Raw genomic sequence first — 13,155 nt, 5'->3', positions numbered from 1 at the left:
TACTACCATAGCGCTATTGCTCCTTTCTGTGATTTGTTGCGTCTCTGCTCCTTTTAATTTCTACTGATTATTGGGAGGCCTAGAGTATAACTACAGTTGGTGATCCCCCTTTTTAATTTTTAAGCTCTATCCATATGGCCTCATTTGAAGAGCCCTCTAAGACATTCTCCCTCATTACTGCTGCGATGGTCTCCTTCATATTGCATCCCCCACCCCCCTCCTTTTTACTTCCTCCCCTTTCGTTCCTGAAGCTTCCATACCCTTCAATGTTGTGTTACTGGTCCTGCCCTTCCTTCAGGTATGTCTCCGTGATTGTAAAAATATCAGATTTACTTGTGCTGATCAATGCTGTAAGTTCACTTGCCTTACCAGTCAAATTTGCATTAAAATAGATGCATTTCTCCCATATGCTTTAAGACATGTGTCTACTCTGCTTACTTGACTGACTTAGTTTATCTTCTGTGCCTCTATCTTCCACCCTCAACTGTACATCTACACTGTGCCCATTCCCCTGCCAAATTAGCTGAAACCCTCCCCAAAACCAGAAGCTAACCTCCCCGCCAAGATATTGGTCCTGTTTTAGTTTAGGTGCCATTGGTCCTGCTTGTACAGATCCCACCTTCCCAGAGATGGTCCCAAAGATTCAAATATCTAAAGGCCTCATTCCTATATCATCCCTTAGCCTTGCATTCATCCAACTGATAGAATCCAGGTCTCTGAAGTAGTGAAGCTCCAGCGACCATCTCCTCAAATCTATTATGCTTTCACACTTCATGTGTCTTCTGAATGCTGGTTAAATCTGTTCATTAGTCCTAAGTCTTAGGAATTGTGTATTTCATAGGGATCATGAAAAAGGCATATAATTTGAATGATGGTCTAGGAAAAAATGCATTCATAATTTTTTTTATCCTCACTGCCTTGTTGAAAAGTTTGTCTTAAAGCTCATTGGATTCAGTGTAAATATGACATCTTTAGCAGAATGGGGGCCAAGTACACAGCCCTTAGGTGCACCTGTGTTGATGATCAACAAGGAGAAGATGATGTTACCAATCCTCACTGACTGAGGTCTGCTGATGAGGAAGCCGAGTATCCGGGTGCAGAGGGAAGTACAGAGGTCTTGATGATGAGTTTGGATGGGATAATTGTGTTGGACACCAAGCTGTAGTCGATGAACAGCAACCTGACACATGAGTTCCTCCAGATGGCCCAGAGTAGAGTAAAGAGCCAGAGAACCATAATGAAGTGCTTCGAGAGGTTAGTTATAATGTGAATCAACTCTTGCCTCAGATGACCTGGATTCACTTCGATTTGCCTACTATCATAACAGGTCAATGGCTAATGAGATTTCTCTGGTTCTTCACTCTGCTCTGGGCCATCAGGAGGATCTCATACCTCAGGCTGCTGTTCATCGACTACAACTTGGTGTTCAACATAATTATCACATCCAAACTCATTATAAAGATTGAAGACCTGGGCCTCTATCTCCCTCTGCACCCGGATACTCGACTTCCTCATCAGGAGACCTCAGTCAGTGAGGATTGGTAACAACATCTCCTCCTTGCTGATCATCAACACGGGTGCACCTCAAGGCTGTGTACTTAGCCCCCTGCTCTACTAAAGATGTCATATATACACTGAATCCAACGAGCTTTAAGACAAACTTTTCAACAAGGCAGTGAGGATTAAAAAAAGTTATGCACGCATTTTTTCCTAGACCACCATACAAATTATTTGCCTTTTTCAAGATCCCTATAATCTCTGATTTTGTCATTTTTTTTACATTGGGCTTTTTCATGGCAAGAGGGCAGTTTCTGCAGGGAGGCCAAGGATCAGATCTTAACCATCTGGGTGGAATATGGAAAGGAAAACTTAACAGGGTATTTTATTCATTATTGGAATGAACAGCAGATAAATCCGTTAGAATCTCTGGGAGTGATGCAATTAGTCCTAAGCCTTGGTCAATCAAAATCTGCAACTCTTCTCTTCCAAGAGGAGAATAACATGGCTAGACCAGTGTCTATAAGCTAAAATTCCCCGTTTCTGCTCACTTACAAATGGAATTGTATTCAAAAACTGAAAGACACAGCATTACAAATGTAGCACTAAATTCAACCTTGAAAATAAGAAAAGCCAAAGTCCTTGTAATTTTTTCCTAATAAAATATTCTTGAATATTTAGTCCTAGTGTATGAACTACTACGTAGCCCATCAGTCTATTTGTTTTAGTGGCTATATGAATATGGACCTTCATCATTTTGACTTCCAAAAGGCCCTTGACCAGATTTCATACAACAGTGTTAATTAAAGTCAAAGTCTAGAAATTTAGGGTAAACCCTGATTTAGGACAAAGAATAAGAAGGAATTTGAAGATCAGGAAACAAAAGATCTTTTGTTGAAGGAGTTTATTCAGAATAGCTAAAGGGGCAAGTAGTGAGAATGGTGTCCCAGGTGCTCAGTGCTGGGAACTCCTGTGTCTATTTACACAAAAAAATCTGAATTCAGAAGCTCAATGTAAAGTGGTCATATTTGCAGATGATGCCAAACGAGGTGCAGTGGAATCAGAAAGGTAGCAAAGAAATTTCTGAATACTTTGGACGAAATAAGTGAATAAAACAATGGTGATTGAAATTTAATGCTGCTAATGATGATACTTCATGAATAGTATCATAATAGCAAGACCAAAGTTTTAAAAAATTTTAATAAATTCAATATAAAAATCATAGAATCTTGCTGCACCCTATACAGGTTTATTGTCAAAGTCGAGTTTATTGTCATGTGCACAAGTGCAATGAAAAACTTACTTGCAGCAACATCACAGGCACATAGCAACATATAAGCAGTATTCGCAAGAAAAACATAAATTAAACATAAATTATACACAATATTTACAAGAAAAAAACACAATTAGGACAAAAAAATCAACATACATTTTCGTGTCGTGAAATTTGTTGTTATGTGGCAGCAGTACAGTGAAAAGATAAAACTACTATAAATTATGAAATAAATATTTAGTGCAAAAAAAAATAACAAGGTCATGTTCTTGGGTTCATGGACTGTTCAGAACTCTGATGGCAGAGGGGAAGAGGCTGTTTCTGAATCGTTGAGTGTGGGTCTTCAGGCTCTCCTGGATCGTGAGGGTCCTTTGTGATGGATGCCTCCTTCTTGAGGCACCGTCTCTTGAAAATGCCCTTGATGGTGGGGAGGGTTGTGCCCGTGATGGAGCTGTCTGAGTCAACAACCCTCTGCAGCCTCATGCGATCCTGTGCATTGGAGCCTCCATACCAGGTTGTGATGCAATCTTTGCTCTGTTGCTCTGCGGTAGTTAGATATGCTAATCACCAGAGGTGATGTTGTGTTAATTACATGGCCAGAACAGTAGAATACAAGTCAAAGCTGGTAATGGTCTCAAATTTTATTGTGTTCCGGTTATTCTGCTCCATGAATCTGTGTCCAGTCTCGTGCCTCAAAATAGGAGACGAAAATGTTATTTGTCATCTATATTAACGATTTGGATAATATATAAGGAATAGTTAGTAAGTTTGTAGATGACACTAAAATAGGTGGTGTTGTAGACAGTGAAGTTTGAGTATTCAAGAACTGCAGCGGGGTCTTGATCAGCTGGGTAGGTGGGTTGAGGAATGGCAAATGGAATTTAACTCGGATAAGTGCAAAGTATGACAAATCACAGAAGGACTTTTATATTGAATGGGAGGGCCCTGAGTACTGTTGTAGAACAGAGGGACTTCGGAGTACAGGCGCATAACACCCTTAAAGTGGAGTCATAGGTAGACAGGAAGTGAAGAAGATTTTTGGCATGCTGGCCTTCGTCAGTCAGGGCACTGAATATAAAAGTTGGGAGGTTATGTTGTGATTGTAAAAGACGTTGGTGAGGCCATACTTGGAGTATTGTGTTCAGTTTTGGTCACCCTGTTATAGGAAGAATGTGATTGAACTGGAATGTGTGCTTTTTTGCATGATTTACAAGGATGTTGCTGGGATTCGAGGGACTGAGTTACAAGGAGAGATTAGACAGGCTGGGACTTTACTCGGACCGTAGGAGACTGAGGGGTGATCTCATGGAGGTATATAAAATCATGAGGGGCATAGATAGGGTGAGCGGTCTTTTATCCAGGGTTGGGAAATTGAAAACTAGAGGACATAGTTTTAAGGTTAGAGGTGAAGGGTTTAATAAGAACCCGAAGGACAACTTTTTTATACAGCTGGTGGCAGATATATGGAACCAGCTGCCAGAGGAAGTGGTAGAGGCAGGTACGTTACATATGTTGAAGAAGTATGTGGATGACAAGGGTTTAGAGGGATATGGGCCAAGTGCTGGGAAATGGGATTAGCTTGAATAAACATCTTTGTCAGCATGGACACGTATGGGCCGAAGGGCCTTTTTCTGTGCTGTACAACTCTATGATTCTGACATACAAGCATTGGAAATGGAGCAGAAAAGTGCTGGCGGACAGATCTTTAGGGTATGGATTTCAAGGTATGCGGAAAGTCCTGAGAGTCCAGGGTTCTTCAACCAAGAAAGAGAGAGTGATACAAAGTGTTTCAGATATAGAAAAAGTTAATCCAGAATATCAATTTATATTCGTCAAAGGCAAGGGAACACAGTTTCCAGCTGTAGAAAATCAGTTTTGAGATGAATTAAAGGAAATTCTTAACACAAAAATAACGACACAGAGAATAAACTTCCAAATAGAATAGAGGAGCAAAATATAAACAATATAATGGTGAGTCATTAGGATCTCTCCAGACAGATAAATCAAGTCATCAGTAATTATTGAGGAACATTTTGACAAACCATCTCCATTAAGTATTTTCAGAAAGTATTAGACATTAGAAATTAGACATTCTGGTCTTAAAAGAACATATTGGCTTACACACAGGTGCACTTAAACAGCTGCATGTAATATTGCCTGTTGTATAGTCCTATCCTAAACTTGCCATTTCACATACCATAAAAATGTTGTTGCAATTACTTCATTTGTCAGGTTGTTTTTATTTATTGTACTGAACAAAGTTTACCTCCAACTTCTTATAAAGGTATTGGTGAGGATCTAAATTTTATTGGTATCATTCTTGTATTATCATGAACATTTTAGAACCATCACCTGCAGAACTAATCAAGCAGCTATTTGTTGCAGCTGCATTTCAGTAAATATATAATTTTCTATTATTGGGGCTTCAGTTTTATGATATCTTTATTGTACAGTAATTTTCAATTAGAGCAACTTGGCAGTGGCTTCAAGGCCACTGGCACTCCAGCAGTTGATGTGAAGAGTGGAATTTTACAGCATAGGGCAGCAAACTTGAAAAGAAACAAATAGTTTGTACAACATTTTTACTTATTGTTCTCAAAGATTTGTTTCTCTCTGTAGTTGCCACCTCAAGCATAACATTGGGAATAGTTTCTTTTAAGAAACATCCATGTGTAATATAAAGCCTTTTGGTTTGAAACGTTGGGTAATTGTGTGGATAAATGTGCTTCTCATTTAAAAAAAATTGTCATCCACTGCACCCCATCCCCACCTCATCAACCCGCACAAACTAGTTTTGCAACATCTTACATAATGTCAACAACAAGTCTCTTGCATGCCTAGCCCAAATTCCATTGTGTTTTGTGTTCTGGAAAAGAGCAAAAACTGAAAATCAACATGACCATTGCATTTCAATACAAACACAACACATTTTTGTATTTCCTTATTATTATGAGTGAGCTCGGAAGAGCTTGTGCTTTGAAACAATTATTGGGTAGTTATATTTGAATTTGGGAAATGCTTCAATTTAGAGGGATGAAATTAGAGAAAACCCGTTGCTTACGCTGTTTTTAAACTAATTCTAAATTTAATTTCACATTGATTTTTGATTAAACGTAATCTTATAAAGGGGAACAGGAGAAAGTATGATGCTGGGATTGTAATCATGATTGTTTACTGTTTCTCTGAAGGTGCGTCACTCAGGAGAACATCCAAGTACAAAGGACATAGTGCGCTTCTCCAAACTCTTTGAAGATGAGTTGACACTGGAGCATCTCAGCCGTCCTCAACTGGTGGCACTGTGCAGGCTTTTGGAACTGCAGCCCATCGGTACAAACAACTTGCTTCGCTTCCAACTCCAGATGGAATTAAGATCCATAAAAGCAGATGATGAAGTAAGAACAGATTGCTCCCACTACTCTTAATCATTCCACTTAAACATTATCATCACAACAAAAACAGCACAAGTTCCTTTGTAACAGCAGTCTTTGTTTCAAAAGAAAACATATTTTCCCAGAAATTCAATTGCACAGTGCTTTTTCTCCCACTGCTATTCCTTTGGAAAATCCACTTTTTCCCCCAGAGTGAGACATGATTGTGATGGTTTCTGGGGTGAATCGGCTACTCCAAAAATTTGTGATCACTTCCTGTTGATATTATTGTCACATGTATGGAGATACAGTGAAAAGCTTTTTATTGCTAGCCATCCAGACATATCATGGATGCACTTACAGACGGTGTGCTTACCGCATCGGATGTGCATGTAATAATGCCATTCGTCCTTTTGACCAGTGCTCAGAGAAATTAATCACTATGATTCCAAAGCACCCTTGTTGAACACTCATCCCAATTAACTTTTTGTAGCGCTGGTTGCTCAGCAGCTATATGACTCAGAGGGTTTTGCTAGGTAGCTCTCCCTCAACTTTTCACACATCTCCCACCCCAAAATATTGATCCTGACGCCTCCTTTGGATTACCAGCCACATACGACCTATCCCCTCTCCCAGCTCATGGATCTCCATCTGACTCGATGACCCCAGCTGCCTCAGGTTTGCTCACCTTCATCTGACTCACCCCACCTTCTGCCCTGATGGCAGTCCCTGACTCACAGACCTCCATTTGACTTGGTGATTCTCCCCCCATGACTCGCCATCAAATTCAGCCATCCCGAACAGCCAACGCCGCTGACTGTTGATTATACTAATCACCATTACCAGCAGCTGACCCTCGCCCTGACTGGTCTCTCTTCCTTGTGGCATCCCAGACCCCAGACTGGACTTGCCCGTCTCCCCTCATGGCTGTACATTGCTGCAGCACAAAAGACAAAAGGCTATACTCTGGCATGAGGTCGCTTTGGAAGAGCCCTGGTCCTTGGGTCTTAGACACAGCTGAATTTTCATGCTGATGACCCACAACTAAATGCATCATGCAGTGATGGATTAACGTGCCTGATTAATTTTTAGGCTGTGAAGGTTTTACTTAAAGTTCTCCTCTTGTAAGACACTATTTCGTCAGATACTTTAAACTAAATGGTTTAAAAATATGGCAAGAGTAATTTCATGAGTTTTCATAATGTAATACTTGAAGAGCTAAGTTTCGAGAGTGGGCGTAGGTTTAAGGTGAGAGGAGAAAGAGGCTTAGAGGGGATTTCTTTTCACCTAGAGGATGGTTGCAATCTGGAATGCACTGCCTGAGGGGGTGATGGAGGCAGAGACTCTCACAATACTTAAGAAGCATTTGGACAAGTATTTGAATTGCCAAGGCATTGTAGGCTACCAACTAAGTGTTGGTAAATGTGATTAGTATAGATGGGTACTTGATGGCCAGCATGTACATGGTGGGCCAAAGGGCCTGTTGATGTGCTGTATGGCTCTATGACATTTCAGTGAATGAGTTCTTTGTGCTCCATTACCAATAATTACCATTATATTTTTTGAATTGCAGATGATTGCCAAAGAAGGTTGTGAGACTTTGACTGTGTCAGAGCTGCAGACAGCATGTAGAGCAAGGGGTATGAGATCATTGGGATTGACAGAAAAGCAACTGCGGGAACAGCTCACTCAGGTGATGAACGTGGAGAAGTACCTGAGCAATTACTGCAGTGTTTATGTCACAGGATCACCAATCTGCCAATGAAACAAGTACAAAATAAGCCTTGTGTGACATATTAAACTAATTTAATGTTGAAAACTGAAGTCTTTTACTAAGATGCTTCCTCTTAATATGTTATTAGCAAAGTTGTAATGGCCTGAAGGTTTATGGTGAAAATTTGGGACTCAGGTCAGTAAGTGTATGTCTAAGTTTCACATTTCCTTTTGATGTCACACCCTGAATTGATTTTTTTCGGTGCCACACCAGCTCTGGCTGCTGTTCTTTTTCTTTTACTTGGGCCATTAGTATTCCTGATATAAACTATGATGAAAATTTGGCTATAGCTGGGGACTAATTTACATGAGCTTTGCTATTTGTGGTGCCAAACAGAATTTCAGTGAATATTATTAGCATCTTCAAAGTTTAGCAGAAATTATTAATTTATGATGTGATGAGTTTTGAATTTCTCCTGTTTTACTAGTTGTTAATGTAGGCATAGAAGGCTGAACTTTAACTCTGGGAGACTGGGATGCTGTCAATTGTTTGAAAGTAATCTGAACCAGGACTTTTGATTTAACTAGCGGCACAGTGAAAAGTAGGTGTTCAGTCTGATCCTGGAAGGAGGGTTTGTCATTTGAAAATTATAATGAGGCTCCCTGGCTTCATTTCCACAGACTTCCAATTTTCCACCTGGCTGGCTTTTCCAGACTCTCAAGAACTTGGCAAAATAAAAGCAGCTAAGGAAGGCTATGTCCATGAGGTTTCTTCCTTTGAAACTGCCTTTGGGCCAGCAGTGTTAAGAGTGTCCTGCAGCCCCAAACCCCAAAAAACCACCCCTCATCCTTGCCACCACTGGTTAGGCTCCCACACTTGCAAGGAATTCCTGTGGCTGCCACCAGGAATTCCTTGCAAGCCCTCCCTCCAACATGCCCCTCCCTCCAACCACCCAAGGGTTGTCCACGGTCCTTTCATGAATAGGAAGCCCCTTATTGAAAAGGTAAGCGAGCTGTCTTGTATGATGTCAGCACCCCTTGTGATATTGGTGACAAGTATTGCCCTCGATCTGTCCCTTATCCTTGAAGCAGTGTTGACAGCCCTACCCCAACATCTTTGCCCCCAGTTCCTCCAAATTCCCCATTACTTCTACTACTACTCTTACAGACTCCCTCGAGCTTTCTGAGAAGCCTCCAAGCTGCCTGTGCACAGAAGCACAATTTTCAGTATGTTAGGTTTTCCATTCAGTTGATCTTTCAGGAACTCTATTCTTCTAGATCTCGAGATCCCTCAATGGAATTGTCCTATAGTTAAAATCCAGGGCAGAGCCTCCATGTCTGTCTTTAGTTTTTTGAGACATCCAGATAGTGTAAGTTTTTTAAGCTGGTTGTTGGTGATTATAAACATATCCATCCCCGGGTAGAGAATTGACGTGCAGGGTAAGTAAGGAGGACGGTGGAACAATCTGCCTAATGCGTCTGCAGACTGACAGCAAGGATGGAAGTCTGGCTCTGTAAAGCTTTCAGACCATTGTTCAGCATCACATTACGTTACTTTGAACAGAATGGAGATGATCTTCTCTGAGAAAGGATGGGAGTGTTCATACACTATTATCATAAGCATTTATTTCAGCTTCCAGACTTGGCAATCTGCAGATTCTTTTAGGACATCCACTAACATTTGACAGGGTAAAGCTTAAAGTGCACTGGATGTTTTGCTTCCTAGTTTAATTCACTGTGTTAATTACTACCATGCAACTCAGAATAAAATATTGTTTGCCCGCTGTAGATGTTCAACAAACCTCTGGTTGTTTCCAGTCTTTGCTTGGACCAGGGCAGGCCAACTGCAGAGTTAACCACTTATTATGGTGATGGACCAAGGCAAACAATGTAGCCAGTAGCTGAATCAATCATTGAGTGGCACAGTATTAATGGACTAGACACAGCGGAATCCTTCACTTTGTTGTGCTGAGTAACCCTTTCCATAACCAATCCCAGAAAATATTATCAGATTTCATTACTGGGGAGGAATTCTCAAAAGGAGTACAACAAAACCAAAATGTTTTTTTGCTAATGCCCACTACTCTTTAATGTGAAATTATTTTTTTCTTAAAGAGAGGGAATCACATAGAAATGAAATATCTCCTTTTCCCCCAGTGGCTTGAGTTGCATCTGAAGGAGAACGTGCCTCCATCGCTGCTGCTGTTGTCTCGTGCTATGTATCTGACTGACGCCAAGCCAAAGTCAAATATACATAATGTGCCAATAATCCAGGTGATTTTTCTTTGTGTATGCTTTCATTTCCAAAAATATCAATATATGATTTGATATTGCCCACAATACCAGTGAAGATAAAGATATGATCAAGATAGAAACACAACTAGTGTCAAAAGTATGCCGTTATTACATGGGTTACGGCAAAGTTGGAAAAATAAGCTATTTTCACCTTCTAACATGCTTGTTTGAACCTGAACCTCAACTTGTTTACAGAGTGGTCTTTGAGCAGTTTACTGCTATGGCAAGTTCTAAGGGAGAAAATATAAATTCATCTTTTTAAAAAGCAGGGAGAAAGGGCAATGTAAAGAAGCATTTGGGAGTTGTCTTCATTTACTCAAGAGCATTGTAATTGAGTATTTGATTCCAACAGTTACATTGATCTGTATTATTTGTACCTGCTGTGGCCTTTGTCTTCCAGCTGGGAATTACTGGTTCCCTGGAAAAAGAGCCACCAGACAAAAAGATCACTGAAGAACCAACCCTACCAAGCTCTGACAGATCTGACCTGGCCACAACATTGAAAAATGTCAAGGTATGAATGTGTCTGCAAACCTGCAGTGTTTTAAGCAAGGTCCAATTCTGCCAAATTTTATGTCTTGTGACAAAGGCAACACAAACATCTTTAAATAAAAATCAGCATATTTAAATTTGTGCAAAGGGATAGCAGCATTTACTGCAAGTATACAGAGTGGTGAGATGGAGTTTTGGCTTTGGGGAGGGGACAGAAGATCAGAGGTCAGTCCCTTTCCCTTCTCCTGGCTTTATCATCCCTGAACAGCAAGTTAAAATTAGGATACAGCATTTTCCCCAGTGTGGGACAGTGTGTTAAAGTTCAATGTGCATCTAAAATAGTTTCATAGACACAAAATTCAGATTAAAAAAACATTGCTCTCCTTTACCCTTATCGCCATCCAGCTATTTCGAGACTTGATTAGTTGTGAACTGCTTTGGAAAGTCTTTGGCGCACCTTTCGTAAACTTACAGCTGTGCAATTTCAAGTCTTTGTAAGTTTCTGGTCTTGTTTGCAGGATGAAGTGATAAAAGAATCCCAGAAAACCAAGGCCACTGCAAATGGATTGTGATGAATGTACTTGACGATGCAAGGAACTCATCACCATGGAGAAACTCTTAAGGGTGGCTTTTTTCTTTCAGTTGGGCAATACAAGACAACTACACCAATGGACATTAAGGAGGGATGGATATATCCCCACGACAGGCTGATGCTTCGTTTAAAATGGGATATCACTCATAAAGCCATCTGTGTATGAAAGCTGCAGCTGAACAGAATCATCAAGTCCCGTTCAATATGAGAAAAGGCAAAATAATCATGAATAATACTATGTATGTCAGCTGTTGATTTGTCTCACTTGACATAGGGCAATGATACTGGAACTGGGATCAGGTAAAGTAATCCCAGTCTGCATAACTACACAATGCACAGAAGGTTCACACTACAATGTAAAAACAGTACCTTCTAGAACATTTCATGAATTCACAAACTGTATGGCATTAGTGGGGGGATACATCCCAAGCCAGACTTTAGTGCAATTTTTTAAAAATTGGCCATTTTAAAAATTGATCACTTTTATGACATATCAACTGGCATATTTATATTTTCTTGTTGCTGCTGCCACTGGGAACAGGGCAAATAGAAAGCACATAAATTTCATGCTAATTGTAGCTGTTGGGTTTGCAGATAAAGTGTGGTTCTTACTGTGTCCTTTTAACAGGGATTGATATTGTGCTGGTAGAGTGCAACAGCACCTAAGCAGGTCACTCTTGACAAAATTGTTCCTTTTGCCAAGATAGCCAAATCCCCAGGTATTATCTATACCCAGGGAAGACTATTTACTGCAGAATGCATCACTTTAAATTATTTTGTCTGGTGCTAAACATGAATTTTGCTTATGTGGTATTGTTTGGTTTGTAGAAATGTTGAAAAAAAAATTAGCTCATCCTTTCCAATTGGAGATGTACTGTTTTATTAATGCATAACTGAATACGTACCTTACTTTGTAAACCTGTCTATCATCTTTGTCATTAGTTGTTCAAAGAGATGATGGAGCCAACACACTGATGTTATGGGATAAAATAAGCAATTTTGTGGAAATGGAAACGCATGTTTTCATTTGCTGTTAACAAAACATATTGACTCAACTCTGGACAACCATTACATGAGTGTAATTGATTTGTGGAGCCACGCCTAATCAACTATAACATTCTGGTTCCTTGAACAAGACCTACCGACTGTCAGTTCACATGCACAAGATGAGCATGCTTGTACCAATGAGTAAATATTGGAACATCTGCCACTTGGTTTTGGAAGGTATGAGCAAGAACTCTAATCCAGTCCTGCTGTTTTCCTAAATGGCAATGATGATCTGCAATTACAAATGCAAACAAATATAGATTGAAAATAATTTTCCATCAGTATTTACTTGTTAATTGAATTCTGGCTGCTGCTTCTGATTGTAGGTACCTTTTACTTAACCCATGTTGCATTTGGTACCAGCTTTACATTCCAAGCCACATTGTGCAACAGTGCCAGATTTCACTAGATGACATGAATGATGGTAAACTTACTCTGCCTTAACAATATTCCACTTCACTGCTGTTGAAATCAGATGAAAGAAATGTCAATATTTCACTGATGATTCTTAAAACTCAATTTTTTAAATTAATTATCATAGAACATCATGGTCAGTGACATTATACCATTGATTTTTGAATTCTAAATTGGAAATGGTCCCTGCTACAACTTGTTAAATGTTGACTGGGTGTTGAGAAGCACTGGATGTTGGGATTGCACTGCCCTGCTCTCATTTTCAACTCTTCTGTTCATAAAAACAAATGTTCAAAATCAGTATTACCACTGCTGAAATCCTGATTTAAAAACATTCACAATAATTCATCTGCACACAGGAGTTGGAAGAAAATCGATCCTGTCTACTTCTCTACACTGTGACTGTTGTCAGTGCCACTGGTCAGGTTGGCAAATGCATTCCTACCCTTAGAGAAGGTGCTGAT

At 39.9% G+C, this 13,155-nt stretch overlaps 1 protein-coding gene across 6 annotated transcripts in view; it reads left to right on the top strand.

Annotated features, from left to right (window-relative positions):
- letm2 (leucine zipper-EF-hand containing transmembrane protein 2) overlaps positions 1–12,945 on the top strand; it is a 56,991-nt gene extending 44,046 nt beyond the window's left edge. For 4 of the 6 annotated variants that reach the window (XM_052041195.1, XM_052041192.1, XM_052041193.1 and 1 more), the window contains 5 exons: positions 5,959–6,162; positions 7,712–7,831; positions 10,009–10,125; positions 10,547–10,660; positions 11,157–12,945. In XM_052041195.1, the coding sequence (XP_051897155.1) occupies positions 5,959–6,162; positions 7,712–7,831; positions 10,009–10,125; positions 10,547–10,660; positions 11,157–11,210 (609 nt within the window). In that variant the 3' untranslated portion in view covers positions 11,211–12,945. The remainder of the gene's footprint in view (positions 1–5,958; positions 6,163–7,711; positions 7,832–10,008; positions 10,126–10,546; positions 10,661–11,156) is intronic. The other 2 variants (XM_052041197.1, XM_052041198.1) reach the window with 1 other exon arrangement.
- The last annotated feature ends 210 nt before the right edge of the window (positions 12,946–13,155 follow it).

The sequence above is a fragment of the Pristis pectinata genome, chromosome 29 (genome assembly GCF_009764475.1).
Source record: "Pristis pectinata isolate sPriPec2 chromosome 29, sPriPec2.1.pri, whole genome shotgun sequence".
In the NCBI taxonomy this organism is placed as follows: domain Eukaryota; kingdom Metazoa; phylum Chordata; class Chondrichthyes; order Rhinopristiformes; family Pristidae; genus Pristis; species Pristis pectinata.
The sequence above is the reverse complement of the archived record's forward strand: the minus strand, read 5'-3'. Positions and strand labels throughout refer to the sequence as shown.